Here is a 25,070-nt window from a genome sequence, read left to right as displayed (position 1 = left end):
ATGAACATGCTGTAATACCATAATAACAAATGCACCAGTCTATGGACATTATACGTATTCCATGAATTCTGTACGCAGTATGTGTTTGCACATAGGCAGGGCTTTCTAGGCTAAAATAACAATGGGTGATTAACATGATAATAGGAAGAAGGCTATACTCCATTGGCCGAAACCTGACACAGCCAACCGTACAAAAGCAAATAGTTTGGATTGGCTAGTTATCCCTAGGCAGCTCAAGAAAGTATCCTCCTGGAGTCCATTTGGAAATCAAGGCTGTTAATGGAAAAGCAGCTGGATTTCTGCAGCACTCTTTCTTGGGAATCTACTCCAGCAGACAAGCACAGCACACATACATACACATGTCCGCTCAAACACACTGGCATACACATGCTGAGGGCTCCTAACTTTACAAACAAAACAGAACACAAAAAACCTTGGAAGAGAAAAATGGGACTGGGCAGTGAATGATTCATGTGGTCACATTTAAAACTTGAAACCTTCCTCTTCTTTAAAACTTCAAAGCTGATTAAGTTCTGTGCCTTGTTCAACACTTACCTCTGTTATGAGGGTTCCCTAAGTAACTAGCTAAAAAGGACAATATTTCAGCTCAACTCTGTTTCAAACCTTTAAAGTTATATTAAACACAGACAAATGATTCTTTTTTGTAATTGATTTTGCTGCTTCTGAAAGCTACTTACTAACAGATCTGGAGACAGGATGTCTTTGTTTATCCACAGACCCAGTGCGAACTCCTCCACACCATTTCACAAACTTATAAAACACTCTGCTTGGCATGACCACCCCTCAGAGAAGACAGCAGATTTCAGACTTCCTCTGAGTATTATCTTTAGCCTCAGCTGAGACACATGCATGCAAGAGAGCAGCTTAACTGAGACAATGGCTCTTGTGATAGGGTACCCCACTTGATACAGAGTGAGGTTAATAAATGGCGTCATACAGGCCATGAAATAACTATAGCTAGATTAGCACCCAAATGTATACGCAAGAGATGGAAGAGCTGATTTTTTGGCTTGTTAATAATTGTCTTTAAAAGATTGTCACAAAACCAGACTTCCATTCTCGGTAAATGGGGATCGCTAGTTTTAATACAAGGTTGTGTTATTTGTGGTACCAAATATGATGTTCTGCTACCATTTTTGTGGGTATCATGGCTTCATGAACATTATTAATGGATTGGTTATCTCTTTTTAAAGTTTTGTCTACACAAGTGGTGACAACAGAGGTGCCCAGACTCTGAGGAGCTAACAGAGTCTAGGTGACGGCATCTGGGTGACATAAAAGACAAGATGAACAAGCCTTCAGCTGAGAGCTCAGTCCCCATTAAGTCAAGATATTTAACTCTAATCTTGGCACAAAATTGTAGTAATAACAACAGAGGCTTCTGGTTTCTTTTCTGAAGTAACTATTGTTCCCATGGGTTTTCCAGACTGTCCTCCTTTAAATCTGGAAATGGTTTCCTGTTCTACAAAGAAAATATCCCTCCATTCAAGTGGATTTACAAGGGAAGAGAAGGGGTGCGGGGGAGAACAAAGAGAAGGAATTGAGTCCAAGAAAGTGTGCAGGAGAAAAGGAACTGAGTAAAGGAGCACAATAGGGTTCATTCTTCCAACTTTCTATGCCACCTCCTTTGCTTCTTCAGTCCAAATAACCTAGGTGGGCTAAAAATAGTAACGCCATTCAAGATGGAAATTTAATTGAAGTCTAAGCATTTGCCATTGTCAATGTTAAACAAGCATTATTCATGATAACTATGGTACAAAATGAGGATAAGTCTGCGTAAGAAAAAGAGCAGCTTGAAACATGACTGTTTCCAGTATTACAAGGGGCTATGAAGAACCTCAATACTAAACAACTAGTCAGGTTTCTCAAGACATGCACATTCCTCTAGAAGACATGTTAAAAGGAATTAATAAAATGTATTCAAAACCGAAGCTCCTACACACAGAAATATGTTCAGAAAAACATGAAAGCATTACCTCTGATGCAATTGTAATAGCGTAAAAAAAGGTCTTGAGCTATACATGTGCCAGATACTGGAATAGTACCTCCACTCGTGATGCTCATCTAAAAAAAACTTTTAGTCCTATCCAAACAGAATAGCTCATGTAAAACTGTAAGAATCAAACACAAATTGACGTTAGAGCAATCTTTTACTACTAAGGTGTATTTTGTTTATTCCTCTTAGTGATGATGGTCTTAGGGAAGACCATTGACTTGATTTAAAAATCTCCTAATAACAAATCCTCCAATGCAGACGTTGCCATGTACACAAGGCAAAAACTTTGTCCGTCTGGAAATCTATCTTTGTTGACAATCACGATTGGATCCTAGTTAGATGTCCTAGAAACAAAGGTGATCTATTCACAGATATTTCTTCCTGGTTGTTTGCTAAAATGTAAGTGAGGAAGACAGAATATAGCAGCATTTTCAAGGGTTATGTGCCTTCTTTCATTCTTATGGATAAAAAAAAAACCAAACCCCAAAACTGCCAAGCAATTCTGAGAGCTTTTTGATCTTCATCTAGCTGTCTCCAACTGATTTTCAGAACAAAACCTCCAAAAAGTCAATAGTAAAAAACCCAAACAAAATATAACAAATATTCATACTCCGTTTGTGGTGCTATATTCATGTGCATATATACACAAACTTAAATACATACAGTAAAAAGGAATTGTTCTTTTTCTCCTGCTCTATCTTTTTTTCTTCCCAAATATTTTCATTTTTTATTCAAGTGCTAATATTTATTTTCTTTCTTTCTTTCACTTTGGGGTTAAATCTTCATTTAAGTTTTTTTCTGAAATTTCTTTAGGCTTCCATGCTCACTTCTTCAATTCAAGAATTATAACTGCTGGTGGAGCGATTTCCGACACTGAAAGAAGTTACAGATTTTGTATGTCATGGTCATCTTTTGCATTTACTTGGATTTCATTCTGCTTATTCTTATTTACTCTGAAATATATACCCACCACTTAAAATCTAAATCTCCCTGTATTTTCTTTCTGACTGTACCTTGTCCTAATCTTCAACTGCTTTTCTGTTTAAGAAAGAAAAATCAATAAGGTGTTTAAAAAAGAAATGTAGAAGTGCTCAAGAATTGGACAGGAGCAGCTTTTCTCTGGACATCTGCAGATCACTCTACATGCATTGTGCACTTAAGATTGCTCTAGTAAAATGGTATTTTACCTGTGCGCAGCATGCTAACAAGATGACTAGAGAGATCGTGTTCAACTTGCTTAGCTTTGCTATGAAACCAATGAAGTTAAGTAAATGCTATTCTTGAAATACAGGGATTTATCACCATTTAAAAGACAGTGTAATTCTTTGAAAACCCCTGTGCTAGGCAGACACAAAGGGTACTCATTGCCTTGAGAAACCTGAGCGAAACACCAATAGTTTCCACGTGAACTGATATCAGAATTCAGGTCTTGTATCTATAATGAAGGGTAAGATAATGAATTATTCCTAATAACAATATATCTGTTCCTGGGATGCATACCATAAAGGTCTCTGATATTAGCATATGTGCAGGCCATAGACACCTGTTGAAGATACCATTTGCCACCATCACAAATGCTGATTTTTCATTATCTTCTACAAAGGAACTAAGACCTTTCCTCATGGGATGAAATTCAAAGCATTTACCTTATTGAAGAACTTAAAACTCTCCCCTGAGAGAACAAGTATGGAAGCTGTCACTGAAAAGAAAGAGTTAAAGCAAGAAATAAGAGCAGAAAATGACAATGTATTCTGCTTCTGATAGTCGATAGGAAAGAAAAGGTAATACTTTAGGCTATAGGCACAGCCCCATGAAGCAAGAATTACTCCTACCTAAGAGAACAGAGGTGTTTTAAAGAATTTAGAAGGAAATAAAGGCCTGAGGAGGAGGAAGGAGAATGACCTAGCCACAGCCCTAGCTGAACTCTCAAAAGGTATCACACTGAATGACAGATATTTCCATTCCTCATTCTTCTGCAGAATTAGGTGTGTGTGCCTGAAGGCTTAGTCACACATTCACCGCACCCAGAGGGAACACTATCCAGTTGTTTTACTAAAAAAGAAAAAAAAGAAAAAAAAAAAAGAAATTAAACTTTCTGTGGGATTCACTCAGAAGCCTGGAATGGGGCATTGAGGCCAGCAGGTGCCAGGGCAGGCAGTGCTGTGCTCTGAGCTGGCCGTGCACAGCCCAGCTCAGCTGGACGCTGCTGCCCCGCACACCCTGGCACTGAGCCGGAGCTAACAAGTCCCGCTGGGGATACAGCCTGCACCAGCTCTTTTGGAGGCACCTCAGTCTGCATGCTCAGGACGTACTTAGGGTCTTCTCTTACTTACTGAGCCTCTGGTGTTCTAGTTGAATGGTATCTTCAGGTTCTTTTAATGCAGTAAGATGTGTTTGTGGGTGCTTTAATTAGCAGATTGACATAAACAGGCATCTACGGCTGGAATTATTCATTAGGAGTTGGGTGCCTAATTTCCTTAGATACTTTTGAAAATCTCACCCCATCATGTTTAATTAAAAATGTCAGATGATATCAATACTCAGATGTGTCTGCTGTTGGTCTCCCGAGAAGATTTCCAAAATCTACTTCTCATTCCATCTGTTCCTGACAGAGGAAGGACTGATTTGGCCCATTCTTGAACCAAAACATCAACAAATAATTTTAAAAGACTATAAACTGCAAATGATATTAATCTCCTGAGTAGGCTTCTGAAACCTTACTTGGATCTGCATGTTCCCAAGTATCTTGTAAGCTAAGAAATGGGAAAGCAGGCTATCTGCGAACATTAAAGGAGAGAACACTTATATGTAACCTGCATTAGACAACAATTCCCAGATTTGCTAAGAAAACTACTTATCTTACAGGAGGGCCATGAAGCAGATCCTTTTAAAATCACTTTTAAAATCATACACATGCACACACGCACAGGCACACACGTATGCACACAGACATCCAAGTAGCTTCACAACGTTCACTCTGACAGGCATCCCTAGCTCTTTAGCACAGAAATTTGTTTTAGGTGAGAATTTTGGGGGTGGGGTGGAATTCACTATGTTTTTCCTCAAAAGTTCTTTTATCCTCCTGCTCATGTTTAGGTCCCTGGTAAGAAATAATCTAATTCCTCAAGTATGACAGATCAGACTTTGTTTTTTTTTGTTTGGGGTACTCAGCATCTCCTTTTTTCATGGAAATGCTCCAGCTTTTCCAGATCTGCCAGTTCAGTAGCATCAGAATTCATGGACAAGCTCAGTCTCCACTGATCAAGTGTCTCAGCTCTTGATATGTAAATCCAGGGCAGTTTTATGATAAAAAATCTGATGTGCTGCCACTAGGAATCAAGGAGCCTGCAAGGCTGAGCAACATCTAATTTTTCTTATGTGTGTTACTCTACCTTTCCTCCTGTTTTGTTGGGTGTTTTAGTAGCACAAGTAATTTTATAAAGTGAGAGTTAAAAAAAACAAACATCAGATCAGTTCTCAGTCACACTGAAGGTCTACATTTTATCCCTCAGACATTTTAACGTTCAGCTGTACTTACTCTGGGAACAGGGGACGTCTGTGTACCTTTCCTTTGGCCACTAGTCTCAGGTGTCAGGTCTCGGTGGTCTACCTGAATGTGGCTCTCTAGGTCTTCAGCACTTTCAAATTTGACACTACACTCTGGACACCTCAGACTGCCACACGGTCTCTCGTTCACCTCCTGTGGAGTCAAGCCCGAAGACTGTCCATTGGTGCTCCTGGTCATGCATCCAGCACACAGACCATAGGGAAGGCCATTCACATCCAACTTTACCAAGTCCTGCTTATTCCGGAACTCCTTCAAGCACAACGCACACTTGTAGAGTTTTTGCAAGGCCTGGCCGTTGGGTGACGAGGTTGCAGAGTTTCCTGCCAATTTCTGCATATGGAACGTCCCATGAATTTTCAGCTCAAGGGTAGAGGTGACCGTCTGCATGCAGACAACACAGCGAAACCCAGTGAGGGAGTTTCTGAGATCTGGATGCATCTGGCAGTGCTCAATAAATTCCTCCTCGCTCTGCAGCGGCATTTTGCAGATCCGACATGTCCCTGTATCCAAACTCTTGCTGTGAGTGACTTTGTGCTCCGTCAGGGTCAGGAGTGATGGGAAGCGTTCCCCACAGATGGGGCACATGTAGTGCTTAGCTGGGCCTCGATGGGTCTGCATGTGCTCTCTCAGGCCATTTTCTGAGAAAAAGGTCCTTGAGCAGATATTACACTTGTGGCTACCTTTGATGAATTCTGCTTTCTTCCTAGAACAGTCATCCTCCCCAGGCCTGATGTTATGATCTCTTAAGCGATGGTTCTGCAAGAGGACCTCCATAGTGTAGGCAGCCCCACAAATGTCACAGCCATACATAGGCTCAGAAGCATCTACATCATCCTCACTGGCTTCATGACTGTTGGAAGTATCTGGATTCTTCATTAACATGTTCTGGATATCTGCCCCTTCTGTCTTCTTATTTGTTGGGGTCATGCCATTAGCTGTACCATTCTCAGCGCTAGCATCAAAAACACAATGTTTTTCTCGCAAGTGCTTTTCAAGCAAGATGATGGCATGAAAAGCTTTGCTACAAAATTTGCAGTTGTATTTTTTGCTGTGGGTTGTGATGTGGCACTGCAGTTCTACCTCTGTGCTAAATGTCTCACCACAGAAGATGCATTTGTGAGACTTTGATGGATTCCCCAAGTGACTATGCTTCACGTGGATCTGGAGATCCACCTCCTTCCTAAAATCCCAGTTACAGGCTGTGCAACGATACATCTTCTTTTCATTGCTATGCTTGACTGCCAGATGCACTTGGATAGATACCTTGGAATCAAAAACTTCTTGGCAAAGGGTGCAGTGATACAACACAAAAGTATGCATGTCCAACAAATGCTTCTGCAAATCATCCACTGAAGAAAACTGTTTGTCGCAGCTCTCACATACATAATGAGTTGAAGTTGTCATGTAATGTACAGTGAGATGTTGCAGAAGAGACTCCTGGGAATCAAAGTCTTCTTTACACTGAGGGCAAGACTGTTTCCTCAACAGCAACTCCAAATGCAACTTTAAATGGGTTTGAAAACTTTCAAAATTTGAGAACTTTAGATCACACTGATTACATGGGTATTCACCATTAGACACTGAGTTTACGCTAGCAGAAAGCCGTTGCCTTTTAGGGGAAGAGACTTCAACATCAGAAGAAACTGGACTCTGCTCTGCTTTTGACTTCTTATTGTGTGCCAGAGGAATGTTCTTGTGGTTTTCTTTAATATGCTTTGTAAGCTTCAGGATGGAGCCAAAAATGGGGGAGTTTGTGCAATAAGGGCATGAATAAACTTCCATAAAAGACTGTGTTGGCTGAATGACAGGGGAATCCAATTTTGAATTTCCTACATTGCAGTGAGTCTGCTGAATATGCTCAGTCAAGGTTGCTTCAGTCAGAAAGCCCATGGAGCACTGGTTACAGAAGAAAGCGTTGTTGCCATCTTGAGGGGTAGCGTTTGGGCCACAGTGAGTAATACGGATGTGTTCTTGTAAGCTATTGATATCTGCAAACATCTCTGGGCAGTAGTTACAGTGAAAGGCAGAAATGTTGCTAAACTGCATCATGGGATAGGCATGGTTTTTGTGCACCTTTCTCACATGTTCATTCAAGTTGTACAGTGTAGGCATGGAATCAAGGCAGATCTGGCATGTGTGGCTTTGCTGAGGTTTGTCTGCATGAATGGTCTTCAGGTGGATCTCCAGAACAGCAAGGCTGTTGAAGTCACGCTTCGAGCAGTACGGGCAGCTGTAAGTAACCTTAGACCAGTTCTGGCCTTCCTCTCTGTCCACAGACCTGATTTTCTTTTGTCCTCTCAAAGGCTTTAAGGTCGAATCTGGGGTGGAACCTCTTTCCACCGATGCACTGGAGTCGGGCGTTGCACTGCTCATGGACGCCACGCTCCCCAAGACTGGGTCAGGGCTGATGCTGTGATTGCTGGAGTCAGGTTGTCTGTGGCTGTCCAAGTGGCAATAGACTTCTTCCACTGAAGAAAACTGCTCCGGGCACATAGGGCACTTGTGTTTTTTGTTGGCATGGGCTTGATGAATGTGTGAGAGCAGCGAGTTTTCGTCTGCAAATACTTCAGGGCAATGAATACACTGCAAATCGGCCTTCTCGGAAAGCTGTGGGTGGCGTGTCATTACGTGCTTCTCCAAATCTTCAGTCTGACTGAATGTCTCTTCACAGTAATCGCACATAAAATCATCCTTCTTCACCTCTTTCTCAGCCTTTGCCATATGTTCCTTGTTCTTTTTATGAGCTTGCATGTGACTCTGCAATGAGCTGGTAGATGAAAACCCACGTTTACACACAGTACACTTGAACGGTTTGCTGGAGCTGTGGGTTTTCAGGTGAATTTTGAGGTGGTCGCTGCGAGAGAACGCAGCCTCGCATTCATGGCAATGGTACTTTTTATCCCCTGTGTGAAGCTTTATGTGGCGATCCCTACTTCTCTTGTGCTTAAAAAGCCGGCTACAGTAGGTGCATTTGAAAGGTAGTTTGTCACTGTGGATCTGCTCGTGCCTTTTAAGGTAGCTCAGGCGAATGAAGGACTTATCACAAAACTGACAGGGATATGGCAGGCCAGTCCCCCCTTCCTCCTCCCCTATGCCGAGATCACACCCATCTCCTATCATCTGAGTGGGTGATGCAACATCTTTGCTGGAGGGAGATGAAGCCACCCAGGAGAGTTGTGGGTCGTCATCACCATCTGTAATGGGAAAGCAGAAAGGAGATTAAAAACAATTCCCAGTGCATCTGTGAAATAAGGACAAAGCTCTCAACAACACTATGGGCTTCTGCTACTACAGCATAAAAAAAATCAACTAAAAAAAAAATCTCTCTTGAATTTCAAAGGAGGTTTGAGAAAGAGAAATAAAAATATATTTGTACACATAATTCACAAATATGCCAACACATAGTATTAATAAAAAGCATTTTTCTTTAGCAGGTTTAACACCTGCTCACTGTACTGTAAAGCAATAAACAATGAATAAAGAAAGCAAAACACAATGTGCAATGAAGCAATACAAACATTTCGAAAAGCTACAGTGTTAAGTGATCACCTGTAATTTTGTGGGTCTTTTTAAATGCTACATCAAGATGATTTTAAGTAATGTCTCCATTAAACAAAATCCTTCAGTTCTGTCTCAAAACTGTAACAGAACGAAAGGCTGCTCAAAAGCAGAGTCGAACATCTAGGTGAAATAAAAGCATCAGATTTGAGACAGTTCAGGAAAATCAGAGAAGAGATCTGCACCATTACCACATTCATTCATATAAAAGGTAATGTTGCCTGCTTAGTACAAAAACAAACAAATCAAAAAAGCCCAGAAAATCACCATTGGAGATCTCAAGACATCACAAAAGAATCAACTTCAGGATAAACCAACAATGGCCCAGCCTCTGTTTTAATAACTATTTCCTTTGCTCAGTATGAGGCTTTGGAAAATATTTTATAATTTGATATTACCATAAAGAAACACAGCACCAACTCCAGCAGCAAAACAGTCATTTTAGGAAAAATACATAAAATGTTGGCAGCTTTCATAAACAGAATTGTTAACAAGAAACAGAAGAGAGCGAGTTCAAATATCCTAATTCAAATAAATGTGGAGATGTTGAGTGAAGCAAAAATGCCACTAGTCCGATATAAAACTGAACCACGGAATGAAGCAAAAATAAAATTCATGTAAATTAGGGAAGGCGCTGACCACGTACACATTTGGAGATTCAAAAAAGGAACCGGTTCTCCATATACATTGTCCTTATAAAACATTTAATGTTCCTACTTCAGCTCTTACTAAAACAAACCAATAAAAAAATCCCCAACTGTGCGTGTAGGCTGCCACACGCGCACTCCTCGTGCCTGCCAACTACAGAGTTACCAGGCAGAGAAGAGCACATGTACGGCAGAGAAGCTCTCAAAGAAAGGCTCGGCTAATGAGGATATCACCACCGTAAGAGGCTAGCTCCCGTGGCACCGTTTCTTTGGCAAAGACCTTCCTTTCCATCCCAGGAAAAGAAAGAGTGGAGCTACCTTGGACAAACTAAACCAAACACACTAAACAACTTTTCCGGCATGACGGGGCTGCCCGTTTTGCAGGTTGCGCAGGTCGGGCACCCGCTCCTCTTGCCCCGCACTCCCCAGGGAGCTCCGCTGCCCTGTTTAACTAAACCTCCCACTCCAGAGTGATGCCAGACACTGAGAACGCGCTTCCTCCTGCTCCCAAAATGCACGCCGGCTCTCAGCAAGCACCCGCGCTTGTAAGATGCTCAAGGTCTTTGTGCTCAACTAACTCCTCTGAGCCTGGCCGAGCCCAGACCTGAAACACAGGCAACACAGGCGACGAGCCCCTGATTTTTACATAAACTTTTCTCAGGCTTCATTCCCCCGACCATGAACCAGTCTCTCTCTGCGGCTGCAACAAAGCCTCATGTTCCCAATTTAAGCCACCTCCGCCGCCCGCCCCGCTGCCGGCACAGCTTCACTCTGCCCCTGGGGAGCCCCCGTCCCCCCGCCCGCTCCGTCCCCCCAGCTCTGCCGCCAGCCGCATCCGGGGCTCCATCCCCACGGACCTGCGGCCACGGGCCGTCGGAGGGAAGGAGGCAGCCGGCTGCCAGCGCCTGGATTAAGGGCCCCGGGGAGGTGCTGGTAGCTCAGGGCTGGCTAATTCCCTCCTCTCGCCAGCTGGGCTCCTCCAGGGGAATGGAGACAAAGGGGAGCAAAAGGGGGATGCTGGGCCTGAACTAGGGCAGCACATGTTGCATTTGCTACTGCTACTGCTGTCTACTGGGGGAAAAAAGAAGAAAAACAACAACAGGAGAAAAAGCACACCACCATTGTGTTATTTACTGCTTGGGCTTACTGGCTGTAATTAAAATAACTTAAAATGTCCACTTTGCAGAAACTATTATAAAAATATATGTATCTTAAATATCTTCCCTTTTGCAGCCAGAATACTCACACCTTGTGCTGGGGAGTGCCACACAGAGGAAGCACTGCACTGGGGAGAACTCCAAGCACTTAAAATGGCTCCAGTGAATAAAGCTTCATTGTTCAGCTTTGAAACTGTAGATGCAATGGGCCAAATCCAGTGGTAACACAGGCTGGGCCAACTGCTTTAACTTCGTTACATCCATATGTGCTTATGCCAACCATTACATCGGCCCACCATGCAAATTGAACAAATCTTTTAGAAGGTCTCTTTTTCCTCTGAAACGAACCCATCTACCTCAAAATGCACTCTAACATTGAAATAGGGCCAGTTCCCCTCCAGCTGCTGCTCTTCAAACATATTGGGCTATTCAGAAAACAAAATCAAAGAAAGCTGGTATTACTTTGTGAGTGATGCACAAAGACGTTGCTGTGCTAATATAATTTGGATTCAAAAAAATTAACATTTCTCAGATTGAAAAGCTGGGTTTGTAATAAAAATGGAAGCATTTACATAGACAGTTGAAAGCAAAGATTGTCTCCTTTTGTTAGCTTGATTTAGACCTTTCACTGATTTTCATGTTTAACTTCTGGATTCTTTTTATTGCACCATTTTCTCATACTTTTACAATTTAAAAAGAATTAGGAAACTTTAAGCCCCAGAAACAACCTACCTTGACTTCCTTACAAACAAGATACTAAATTAATAAAGGCCTAAACTGAAGAAATTAGGGAAAACTCATTATCATTAATCTCTTTATGGAATGAAAAATAGCCCTGTTAATTTTAACTTGCCATATAAAATTGAAGAAAAGACCTATAATGAACTGAGAAGGAAATTCTAAGGTATTTTACCAGAGTAATATTTTAGTGGGAAGATATATTTTAGATGTGGTGTGACATGTCTGGCAATGATGGTTAGAATAATAATTCTACATTAATGCAATCAAAGGAATGTAGCAGAATGAGAAAAATCACTTTCAAAAAGGAGATTAAAGTCATTAAAAATGGCTAATCCTGCAAAGTGGGACTGTTCTAAAATAGAGAATCACATGGCTGGTGCAAGGCTTTTGTCATTTGCGCATAAGAGAATCAAAACAAGTATTAAAAGGGTAAGAAAATTCAATAAAAAGTTTAATTAGGAAAAAAAGAACATTAAGGAAGCTTCAGAATGTCAGTAGTCCTCAGGATATATGTGCGGGTCATGAAGCTTAAAGGGCCAAACTTGATAATCAATCTCAAAGTGGTACAGTAATTTAGCAACTTAATGTTCAGCACGTTTACGGGACTGCAAGCATTTATCATCATCACTGAGGAGCTAATTCCAGCCTCAATGCATTCAATAAATGTATTTTTCCTTCTAATAAGAACAATTTGGCCAAACTGCAGTATAAATCATACTTCATTCTCTGTTTATCTTCCAGATAACATGAGCCAAGTTCAGAAATATACTCATGAAGCTGAAACAATAAAACAAAGTCTTAAAAAATGTGATCTCTCTTAGAAAGGAGACAAACAGCACATCACAGATTGCCAGGAGTAAGCAGCACTGTTGGCTTAGCATACACTGATGACGATATATTTATTATTTCAAAGTTATTTTGCTAATAGAAATAAATTGAGCAAACAAAATTTCACAGTCCCTGCAAACACTTTCCCCCTTCTCCCTGCTCAAAGCTAGCTGGAAACATTACACTCCCCCCAGACTTGGAGATGAGCCGCATTTGAAGCAGTTGCAGAGGGACAGGCTTGCTCAGCTGCCCGGTCACCCGTGCGGCCCCAGCCCTGGGGTCAGCGTTCATGGGCAGGGGCTGCACAAACCCGGCTACCCCCCAGCCGGCTGCTTTTTCTCTTAAGAACAAAAGATATGCAGAGAGGCACCATTTGCTGGCCCAGACCTGAAGTTCATCCTTGCCTAAACCCTCTTGTTTACTAATGTAGAGCATCATTGGGTTCCCCTCCAGTGAAAAACCTCCCTACTCTCTCTCCCCTATGTGTGGAGGGTTCAGGTGGCTCCTCCACAGGGCCTCCAGACATCTCCCCACACCACAGGCATGTCGCAATGTGGCCAGCACAGTATGGGAGGCCAGTTTATTGGGTGCAAACACCAGCACAGACTGAGCAACACGGGGCTCAGAAGAGGCCATACAACCTGCCCAGGCATCAACAAAATATCCAGGGTTTGGCCAAAGAGGCAACTTTGAGACTCCCCTCCTGAGCCCAGAAGGTATCTCCATACAGGACAATAAACCAAGGAGGTTAGATTTGGAAGGTGCTCTTATTCTATCAGGTTTATTCCTCTAGTACAGAGCTAGTACACAAGAGAAATAGTTAAATTAACAAAAACAAAAACAAAAAATCAATTGTTGAGGAAAGAACTGCTGTTTGATGCAAGTTCAGATTCCTGGTTCTCTCCGAGCCTGTCCAGGCACAAGTTAAAAAATGGTCAAAGTACTCGAATTGCTTTACGCTATTGAGAGTTGACAGAATTCTAGCACCCAAAAAAGTAAGTTACTTTTGAAAACAAGTTTGGCATCATAAGACACACTTCTGAACTCTGTTTCAGTTCTTCATCTCCATAACAGAAAAAAGCCATCTGCTCCTCAAGGGCAAATTGTAGGGCTTACTTCTGTATAGCTGTGAAACCCTGAGACATCCTCAGATGGAAGGCCCGATAGAAATGCTATCAATTTCAGTAATTATTATAATCACAGATGCTTAACTATGAGAATACAACACAGAGATTGAGGACTGAGAAATCTTCAGTACTGGTTACAGCAAATTTTGCATTGCTGCACTATGTATTAAAGCCAAGGATAGATCATTACAATGGATTATAGTAAGGACCTCACATAGCATACGCTGCTCATTTATACTGCAGTGCTGGTGTGAAATAATGCAAATCAAGTTTACATAGCAAATGTTTTAAGTTTCAATATTTTCAGTGCACTGTGACAGCTTTTTACTTAAATTTTTTGCTGGAGTATTTTCCTGCATATTTCCCACACAGTTATAACAAAGTAAATAATAAAAAATATCATTAATATTCCAAACTCAATTTTCTATGCTTATATTAGCTTCACTGAACATTTTTGTTTGTTGTGTCACAGGAGGCAATAGTGGACTGTGAACCGCCAGCTCTTGTGGCAATGAAAGCCTTTTTATGCTGACACTGCACCTATCTCTGAATGGTATTGTAACTGCAGGGCTCTGACTGAAACTCAGCTTAATGCGCACTCAAACACACTTCACTAAACAATGGTAAGAAGATTTCTACAACTTATTTATAGTTATCCCTACAAAAATATCATGCAACTGTCCTCCAGAACTGGTCAACCCACCCTTAGCCAAGGCACTAAGGAAGGGCCCTGGGAAGTTCAGGCTGCTCTGAAGAACTCTATACGCAGCTTCAGACTTCAGCAACATTAGCTTCTTCACAGAACAGTCTTCATAGTTTTTTATTTTAAGGCACTATGCCATTTTTTAAATATATATATATAAATATATATAAAATGTTCAAACCTAAAATTGGATAAAAAACTAAGAGGTGCTAATATAAGTGGCACCACAGGCAGTGCTTTCATTATTATCTGTGACTTGAGAAAAATGCAGTTATACCTAATTATATGCTTATGTGGCAAGCATTTTTGTTGGACTAAATTACCAACAGTTAGTGACTCTTTTTCCAACTTCTCAGCTTTGCACTGCAATTCATTTTTAAGTGAAGTTTTAAAAAAAGAAAGACAGACGTCTGGCTTAATGGAAAGTATATATAATCTAATTTTTCTTCTCATGCAGAGAGTAACTTGGTATTTAGAATACAAAATCAGCACAAGATGTAGTGCAGAATTTCAAACATTAAACTTGCTGGGATGTCTGCCGCAGATAAACTGTTACACGTAGACGGTTTAAACCTCCCTGTCTTCGTTTAAACCTTTCTGTAATGATCAAAGATACAGCTAATTAGTCTTTTTTATGCTGCAAGTTAAAAGTACACACAAAGATGTCTATTGAAGCTTAGTTGATATACAGAAACTTGTTAAGCCAGAGTAACGCATGCCTGAGCCCTCTCCCATTAGCAGAGATATCAAGACTCAGTAATGACCATTGATAGGATGATACATAATTCTATACAGATAATGAAATCAGAAAGTTATTTTTAACTTTTTTTTTCTTATGTCAAACAGCCTGTATTTTGCTGGTAAAAAAAAATTAACATATCATTAAATAAGTTATTTCACACTTCAATAAATGGCATAATAAGGGGTGGAGGAGAAAGTTTTATGTTAGATCTAGGAATAAACTAAATGCTTTCAGAGTTGAATCACTGTTTTTCTTTACTCCCTTTGGAAAAGCAGCAGATACTATATTCTGCTGTGCATCATGGACTTGGGACTGAAAACAGCTGCACTCTAATTACATGTAAAGTGTACCAAAACATTCCTTTTATCACAGACTGTAAATCTGTTAGCATCTGTCTCTCCTTTGTTTCTTCCACAAGATACAAGCTTGTTTCTACATTTTTCTCACCTGTAGCGGTGATTAAAATTCATTATAAATGAAAGGAGTGAACACTAAAACAAGTTCCTCTGTGTACAGTTCTAAACTCAAATTAGAAACAGCTGTTTGCTAATTCATGCAGTGATGTTTTGTCGTGCTCTGTGAATCAATAATAACTCACCCTATTTCTTCCAAAATGTTAGGATTATACATATATTTTGCTTAGCAATTTGCTCTTCAGAAATGTTCAAATGCACATTCAGTCTTTTTTAAGCAAGATTAGAAGATGATACTGGCAAAATCATCAATGAATTAACAGAAAGATCTTAATAGTTTGCTGCTCATGCTTACCCTGCTATCTAGAGGGTCCTGTGCCATTCTTGCCTGCTTTGATACCTACAGAGCATTTAGCAAGAAGGCACGTTGTAAGACAGATGTAAAAGAACAAAACTGTATACAGGGTCACACGCACGCATCATGGATGCAATAGTCACACTGAGAGAATGCTATAAAATTAGAGTTTCAGCTATGAGATGTACAACTTTCAAACATAAGGAATGACAAAGCCCTTAGGAAAATAATCCTAGTAGAATAATTATTACTTATAATAATTAGTTATAAAATTAGTTATAATAAATGGTAATACTTTTGCTAATTGTTAGTAATACTTCTTCATATTATGTTAACCAGAGCACAAACTTCATATGACCCTATTGGACTTGCACTCACACAATTATATTCTGCACTTCTTGCTACTTGATGTCAACATTTATCATGATTTCACCACTTGATTATACAAAACAAAGAGACAACACACAGTGGTTAAGAGCTTTGCCTGCTTCATTTTTTATCTAAACCTAAGGATACAAGCAGGGTGGTTGCAATGTTCTGAGCAGACCCCATGGCAGATTTGCAGAGCCCGCCCTTGTCGCAGCACCTCAGGGCCAACCCTGGCCCCTGCACTGCCCCCTTTGCAGAGCCAAACATCCAGCCTGGAGCGGTGGAAGAGCATCACCCTCCATAAAGGTCTCTGCAATACATGCAAGGAAAGTCCTTTTCTCATCTATACGTAAAGATGTTTTCCCTTCCTCATGTTTTGTTACTGTTAGCAGGGAGGGGTTTCCCATACAGCACAAACCCACGCGGTGGCCAGCGGAAGAGCCCTTCTGGTGGGATGAAATGCACGAGATGAATTTCCTAGATTTATGATTTCCTCCCTCCCATTTGATCAGGCAGCTCTCAAATACAGCAGGCACCTGTTCTTAGGCTGTTTTGCTGAGTATCCTGAGGCACGTGTGGTCAGACAGACTCGGCTCAAGCTCTTTCCCTCAGTTCATACCCATAACTGAGCATCAGAAATACAGACTCGCTGCTGTTTGGAGAAACTCAATGAATACAGAAGCCGAAATTAAAGAGAGGCAGACTTTTCTCCATGAACTGACCAGATTGGTGTGACTTGATTTAATGCTTTACTGTGCTCATTTTCATGTTTCTGAATTGTACTTTCAAGTGAAGATTAAGTCATCAATTACAATCCATTTAGCTCATTCATAAAATTCATTTAAGGGTCATATCCTGCACGGTGAGCAGGAAGCTCTGGAAGCCAGTGCTGACAAGGACAGGCAGCACTTTCCCACAGGATATTCAGCTTGTGCAGAATCAAGTCAGAGCTCATTTTGATGGCATGGGCAGCAGTCTGGAGGAGCAAGTGCCTTTAAAACTGGGGCAGTGGCAAACTAGGACAAAGAGAGTTTTGCCAAGAACTCTCCAATAAGCTGCTGTTACTGCTAAGACAAATGCATATCTGCTTCTGTGCTGGTAGACAATATTAGAGTGGTGTTTCCATTTCTGCAGAGCTCTGTTTCAACTTTTCGGCCATGTATCAACTCTGAGCCAAAAGAACCACTAAGAACGGAGGAAACTGGGACCAGACACCACAAATGCTCTGTGTCTTCTGGTTGGGGTTATCAAAAATGACTGGATTGCTAGGATGGCTTTCTATGACGAGATCTTCAGCTGATGCTATGCAGCAACCTGTTCTCTAGGAAAATGGGTTTGCAGTCCCTGTCTTTAACATATGAAAAGTACTTTCCCAAGAACAGACTTTTGCTCCTAAATGAGTATTTTCCATTAGTGGTCAGCAGAAGAGATGTCAATTGCCATGTTCCAAACCTGAGAAAAACCTCATGTTTCAAACTGCAGCCCTGCACAGGACTTTACTGCCAAGCTTTCCGGCCTAAGGAATTTAAAGCTGGTCATATTATTAGAGCAAGTTGCAGGGCAAAATAAAACCAGCTTGTTAAGTTAGAAAGAGTAGGCTGTTCCAGACTCTCATTTTGATCTAGGTGGGAAAACTGTGACGCACTTACAAACTTAATGGGTTGACGTTCGTGATGAATAGACCTAATGCTGAAAAACACATGTTGGCTGAAATTACTCAGCAATAAACAAACAGTAAAAAACAACAACATCCAGATTTTATACTGCCTTCAAAGAACAAGGGAAGAAAAATCAATAAATTACATGTGACAGACAGTATCAAGTAACCTGTTTTATAGCTATGCATAAGCATTATTGGTCTGACTTCCAAATGTGTTGTGTATTCACATCAATCCTATTGAAATCAATAGGAACAGTTGCTCAAGACTTCTGAAAATTCAAATGACATAAATATGAAATATAGCCAGTTCTACATAGAGGTATTTTCAGAAAGGTGCATGCATTTCCTGTCTCTTTCATGAATTCAAAGTCAAGATTTCATGCAAACACCGTGAATGGAAATGAAGCTGCACTTGCGAACATCCCAGCTTCCACAAGTCTGGTGAGCGTAGCTCCTCGAGGCCTTCACCCACCTGGTTTAGAGGGGCTCGTGTGCCCCGGTGACCCCAGCAGGAATCCCTGGAGCTAATGAAGCCCCCAGCTGACCCAAGCCTGAAGACAGGGTTTGCTCCAGCTAAGCAAATCTCCCGTTCCTTGGGGATGGTATGCATTATGGAAAAGTACATTAGTTAAGACTCTGGGTTTGTTAGTGAACAATTTAAAAAAAAAAATTTAATTTAAAATTAAAAAAAACCACCCGCAAATGTAAAAGCACACTGCTGAATATGAAGCACATCCCTGAGTATCATTTAGATATACATCAGTCATGAATCTGCACCATGTTTGTGACTGGCCTGAGGGGAACTGCATTAAACAGAGGTGGGAAGGAAGTTCTCCACTTATCAATACCTGACAGAAATAACTGAAAGGTTTAAAAAGAAAATAACTATAGATTTTTTGCTATGCAAGATGAAAGCCAAACAGCGTGGCTTGCCTAGGAGAGATGTGTATTCCACACTGTACGGTAACGCTACTTCTTTTTCACTAACAGTACCCATCATTTTAAATAAGAAATGGCTTTTAAAACAAGCAAGCAAACAAAAGCGTTCGCCACCCGGTAAGAATCTTTCTCGGTACATCAGCGTTCCCCTACAACAAACGTGCCACATGAGAGCCCTTTCAAGTTTAACAGGTGGTGACCCAGCATCTGTGATCTGAGGACTTGCACTGCACAACACAACAAAACTATCCGCCGAAAGCTGCTCTCTTCTTCCAACACATCTTTGCCCTTTTGACTGAAGGGCCCAATGACAAATCAGGTGACTGCGCTCTCAGGTTTTCAAAAGAAGAGCTGCGGCGACAGCTAAGGTCTGTATTCCAGGGCTCACACCTGTGTTGGTGCAGCCCAAAGAGGGATCCCACGCCCAACCTCGCCGAGTGCCCGTGCAGACTGCAGGGGATGACCCCAGTGGTGCCCACTCCGCAGCACCACAGGGTCACGGCGCACCAGACAGCCCTCTCCTGCGGGCACCGGGTGGTGAGATCAGCCCACGTTGTGCCCCATCTCCTACACCGTGAGTCTGCAGAGAGACTTTTCGAGCCTCTCTAAATTCTTTAGGGGCTTCTCAGGATGTCAGCCAGCACCGACCACGCTCTGGAGAAAGCCTCCCGTAGGGAGGATGCTCATCAGTGCAGGCAGGCAGGGGGAGCGCAGCTGGGGAGCCAGAGCAATCCAACCAGGAGACAACAGCCCCTCTGGCCCCGCTGTGCTCCTGCCAAGAGTCGCGCAGAGCCCGGCAGAAACCTTCCCTCCAGCCACGGCTGCGCTTCCAGCCTCAGCTGCAGGTACCACGCTCTGCCCACGTACCAGAACAGGATGGCACTTTCCTTAAAGTTCCCTAACAGCAAAGGTATCTTCCTCCTGAATTGTTTAATACAGTCTTAGGTGCTGATTGTCTGTATTCAGATAGCGCTAGTTTAACCAACAATGTAGCTTTCCTTCTGACCGCATGTGTGTGGTTGGTTTTTTTCCTCCCACAAATGTGAATTGTACGATTTATTCTAGTTAGTAACTGTCTCTGTGCCTTGGCCACAGATACATGAGAGTGAATTTATAATGAGGAAAGGTGCAGGGCACAATTATTTGTTTAAATGGGATTAAAATTAGGGTTGAAGCGTACACTGAATCATCTCAATTTATCCCTGAAGGGAAGGAGGGACAGCAAACATCTTGGCACTTGCAAACAAATATCTCTTTCCCCACTGTCCCTCCCAAGCAGCACTCCTTCCATTTGAGAGCAGTCTCACACAGACATTGGCACTGATATCAGAGAATTAAATGAAATAAAAGGAAAAGCTATAGTCAATAGCTTTCTCTCTAACTCTACCCACATAATGAGGACTGGCTATACTTACAAAAAAGTATCTGGGAATGTTACTAGACTAAGCAACTCAGTCAAAGCAATGAGGAGGCAGTGGGGAGAGAGAGAGATTGAATTTACCCCGGAAAAATGCATCTTGATACTACAGGTACAGAAAGCATTCGGCTTTCTATAGAGGAGTCTGCTAAATTAAAAAGTGGGTGGAAGCTGGAGGTGGGTGTTTGGAGAGGGGGCACGTTTCCTGCAGAGGAAAAAATGGTCAAAAAACCAACTGCAAAACAGCAAAACACAAAAGAACAAAAAACCCCAAACCAAACCAAAAAACTCTCAGGGAAATCAGGCATCAGAGGTTTGATAGATACACATGCACCTCCAGAACCAGACGTGTTCAGGAAACCATCTCCAGTCAGTTAATGGCTGGAAACACACGGTCCCCTCCCCACCCCAGGCAAATTAATAATTTTTTTGTTGTTTTTCTGCAGATGTGAAAAGGTTTTGTACCTGCACCTAGATCTCTGGTGTGGGGTGTCTCACATGCCCAGAAACCCCATATACAGTGTGGCAGAGAGGACTTGCCAAAAACCTACTACTGAAATGCAACTGGTAGATACCTAGAAGAGACTGCATCCCATCTCTACTGTCATAAAGAGGTAAAACAATGACTTTAAGCTGCATAAGCTCACACACTGGCTGTCTAAAAGAAGAAATGTTGTAAATAAGCTGGTCATAACTGAGTGGGCAATTTAAATTTTGGGGGGAAATGAAAAAATTATTGTTTTCATAAACAACACAAAGAGTTTTAAAACTCAGACCAGCTTCACTTACTGTACTGTCCCAAATACCGAAAAACCCTTGCCCTCTCCCCACAATCCATTTGGTTTTGTCATGCCTCTTTCCCAGACCCGCAGCCGAAGCTCCCTGCCCAGACAGAACCACAGACTGGGCAATTCTGGTGTCTCCCGTAGGAGAGTGACAGAACAAGGTACCCCAGATACAATGCACATATTATTTTTTTGTTTTGTCAAGGCTTTTCTATTATTTATTTTAGCTCTGGCCAACAAGGCAAAAATTTTCAGGATAAAACAATTTCTGGCCACAGATAACCTGGACTGCTGTCTGAAATAGGATGTTTAGCCCATCTCACCCTTGCAAAAACAAACAAAAATGGACAAATGAATGGTTTGAATGAAAATTCAGTAACTGCCCCCTCACACCTTTAGCCAGAATTACTTGTGAAACTGAATTCCACTTCCTCCATCTCATACTCAGTTTAGCACATGAAAGTATAAGTACCAAGAGTTATGGAAGTACCAACCTCGGCTCCCCATCAAGACCAAATTATCTGTCTGTATTTAAGATAGGAGTTCAACGTCTTCTGTTGAAAAATGGAAACTCCACCTCAGTCATGGAGCATCCGAGTATAAAACTAGTCTTTTGAATAGTAAATATTAGACTGACATACAGCAGCAACTGTACGATTTCAAATGATTCACTTTAGAGGTTGGGTATCCTGTTAAAGATACATCAGACTTTTTTTTTTTTTTTTACTCAATTTTACCATTATTTAGGATTATCATACCTTGTATCTTTGGATTTCCTATGAACATAACCATAGCCCCAGACCTCCTGGCTACCTGACATCACGAAGGTTGCAACATCATGTCTACCCTGAAGTCACTGTACACAGGCTTAAGAGTGACTCCATCTTAATTCAGTTCTTTGGCTGGAATTAAGATACTGGATCTGATCAGATTTTTTTCTTACTGTGTTGCTTTGTATCAAAACACCCATTTTTCAGTGGGTGGTGCCCAACAAAATACGAAGCAGAGGTGTGAGCACAAAGGAAAGAGCCATTATAAATGCACACCGTATCAACACATACCAGCTGTCCAATACGTACAAAAGCATTTTAAAAAGACAACTGAGTCATTATTTTAGACTTTCACTATATTTTCCATTTTAAAACATTTTATTATCTATCTAATGTCATTAGAGAAGCTTCCATTGCAAACACCGGAAAGCAGACACCTCCTAACCATCCTACACAAATTCCTGTCACAATTTTTGTGCAAAGTGTTATCAGGTAACAATATTTACCATGTACAGTAATTATGAAAAACTCTGAGATTGTGTAATTATGTATTTTAATTACATGATCTGATTAGCTTTTTTAATCACTTCATAAAAAGAAAGGAAATTCACTGAGGTTGTCAGAAAGTTAATAAAAATAAGGTAATTCACCGCTAAGGCTCACCATGGTGCCTTTCTAACTACTTCCTTGCTACACCCCACTGTGCCTAGGTATTGGAGGTCAACTATAAGTATTAATTTCCTTACTTTTATTAACTTTGGTGACAACATTCGTGCTCTTTTGGCATGGGTTTTTTTGTTTCATTAGAAAACGCTTTTCATTTAGCTGAATGACATTTTAAGAGACGCAGACTCCTCAAAACCAAGAACCTGGTTGACCTGAAACCTGCCAAGAGACCCAGCCTTGCCCTGCTCTGTCCCCAGCCCCTTTGAAGGGATGTTAGGGGAAGCTGCTGCGGAGTGGTCACTGTCACGCAGTGCTGCGCAAGCCACACCACTGGCCGGCAAAATCTACACAATTTAGCAACGTCGAACAATACATCAACAAAGCTGGCTGGTCACACTAGATCACATTAACGCAGGGCCATCAAGATGCATGGAAAGTCAACACAGTGCTATGAGAAAACGATGGAAATCAGCCCAAGAGTTGGATAGATGGAGGCAGGCAGCTGAGCCCAGGGCAGCCAGCAGAGACAAGGGGGTGACAGAAAATGGTGCCTGTCCTGACGTGAGGGACTGGGCTCTTCCAGCCGCAGCGGCCATGGCAGCACCCACGGGCCTGGCCTGAGGAAGGGAAGGGCTTGGCAGCAGCGAGAGGCACAATTTCTGCAGTAGCTAGGACAGCCAGCTGCCTGCTCCGGGCAGCAGAAATCACCCAGAGATCCAACTATGAAACATAAGCAGCCCCTCAAAACTGTCCCACTGGCTGCTTGCAGTGCAAACCGGGGGCTGACGTGTGCATGGGTGTGCAGAGAGGGCTGGGGGGGTAAGGAGAGGGGTGCAAGGGGTAAGCCGTCTTCTCCCACTCCTGAGGCAGGAGAGAGCGTGGCTGTTTCAGCTCTGGAAAACAATTTTTCTAACTTTTGGATGCAGTTCTGCTCTAAGGAAACATTTTGTTTATATCCAAACTGGGAGCCTATAATGTAATACTTGGCTATTGGATTCAGCAGCTCTGTTTTACTCATTTTTGCTTCACCCTCTCCCCCTGCCAGCCCTTCTTGATTTTCCTCCTTCTTTCTCTTTTTACCTTTCCACCCCCTCTCCCTTGATTCTCTGGGGAGAACAAATCACTTTGGGAGGTTTAATGGACTGACAAGAACAGAAATTTAATCGGGGTGTGCGTGCACGGTCCAGGCACATCAGAAGCAACTGCAGTGCAATCCATTTGGGCTGCCCCACCTGTGACCCCAGCTGGGCCGGGCACCCCCCTATTCACGGGGGTGAGACGGAGTGAGGTCCTTCGCACTCATGCGGGACCTTGGTGTTGCCTGCTTCAGGAGGAGAGGACTGCCAGATGCTGACAAGCCAAGAGCAGTTATTTCGGGAGACTTTTTTTAATATAGAAACAGCTGACACAAAATGCATCTCACTGGGGAGGGAAACCATGCTCCCAGAAGTAAAAGACCACTAAAAAGCCTCTTTTTTCCAAGAGAAATCTAAAACAGTTTCAGGCCAGATATCACTTAGGTTTTTCATTTCCATTTTAGGAGACTTGCACTGTGTCCTTCCAGTCTTGCCCCATCCGTGGAGAATATTAAGGGGCTGCTGCGGCCTAAAAGGGGCGGATGTGGGCAGATTAAGAGATGGTGCAAAGCGCTTTCAGAAAGTAGAAACAACCTCAAAGAAAATCTGCCTCAGACAAAACAGCCACTTGTGGGGAAGATGCGCTCGAGCCTCCCTGCTAGCAGCACCCAACGTCTCCCCATACGGCGCACCCAGCTCTGGGGCAACAGGGGCATGCGTTCAACTGCTGCCTGGGAAAAGACATGAAAAAGGGGAGGGCACAAAATTATTTAAACAAGCTTTTGTACAGAAAATGGAAAATACTGTGTGCAACAACATGACTCCTTTCCCTTTGTACACCATTTGCTGTTACAGATTACATTTGCAAAGTATAGCTTTCAATATAGTGTAGCCAAAAGCAACCTAACAGCATAATTTTCTTCCCGGGTACTTTACTTTTGAATTCTTCTACGAACAATGAAGTGGAGATTTGGAAAAAAACAGAAGACAAAGAACCCCCTTCTTCCCATGTGCTTATAAACCTGGGTAAACTTACAAGAGACCATCTTTTAAACAACCGACATGATTTACTCTTGCTTGTGGTGCAGATGCTGGCTACTGCCAGTAAATCTTAATGGCACATAGTGAGTGATACCTGACACTCTGCAAACTCACTACTACAAAGAACTTGCTCAGTTGAAGGTATTTGTAATGTTTTTCTTTCACCATTGCCTGTATTTTCACTTTTGCTCTTTTGTATGGCATCTCTACTCAATGAAGCTACAATATATCTGTGACACTTACTTTAAAGTTTGCTTTTCTGTGCAATTGGATGGCATAAAAAGGACCATGAAACTATGGCTTTTAAAATAAGTTTCCTGACTGACAGTGCAGATTAAGAGAGCTATAAAAGACAAATATGGAGGACAAATATCAGTTATTTCCAAAAACCAAAAGTATTTTCTAGCATGAATCACAACCAATCTCTAACCCAAGATATCCAAAGAGAAAAATCTCTATCCTTGCATGTAGTCAGCCTTGCCGTTTTGAAC

General features: G+C 41.9%; 1 protein-coding gene across 5 annotated transcripts in view; it reads right to left on the bottom strand.

Annotated features, from left to right (window-relative positions):
- ZNF423 (zinc finger protein 423) overlaps window positions 1–25,070 on the bottom strand; it is a 237,413-nt gene that overhangs the window by 92,509 nt on the left and 119,834 nt on the right. For all 5 annotated transcript variants that reach the window (XM_075510663.1, XM_075510658.1, XM_075510659.1 and 2 more), the window contains one exon: window positions 5,556–8,779. In XM_075510663.1, the coding sequence (XP_075366778.1) occupies window positions 5,556–8,779 (3,224 nt within the window). The remainder of the gene's footprint in view (window positions 1–5,555; window positions 8,780–25,070) is intronic.

The sequence above is a fragment of the Mycteria americana genome, chromosome 8 (assembly GCF_035582795.1).
Source record: "Mycteria americana isolate JAX WOST 10 ecotype Jacksonville Zoo and Gardens chromosome 8, USCA_MyAme_1.0, whole genome shotgun sequence".
NCBI lineage: Eukaryota > Metazoa > Chordata > Aves > Ciconiiformes > Ciconiidae > Mycteria > Mycteria americana.
The sequence above is the reverse complement of the archived record's forward strand: the minus strand, read 5'-3'. Positions and strand labels throughout refer to the sequence as shown.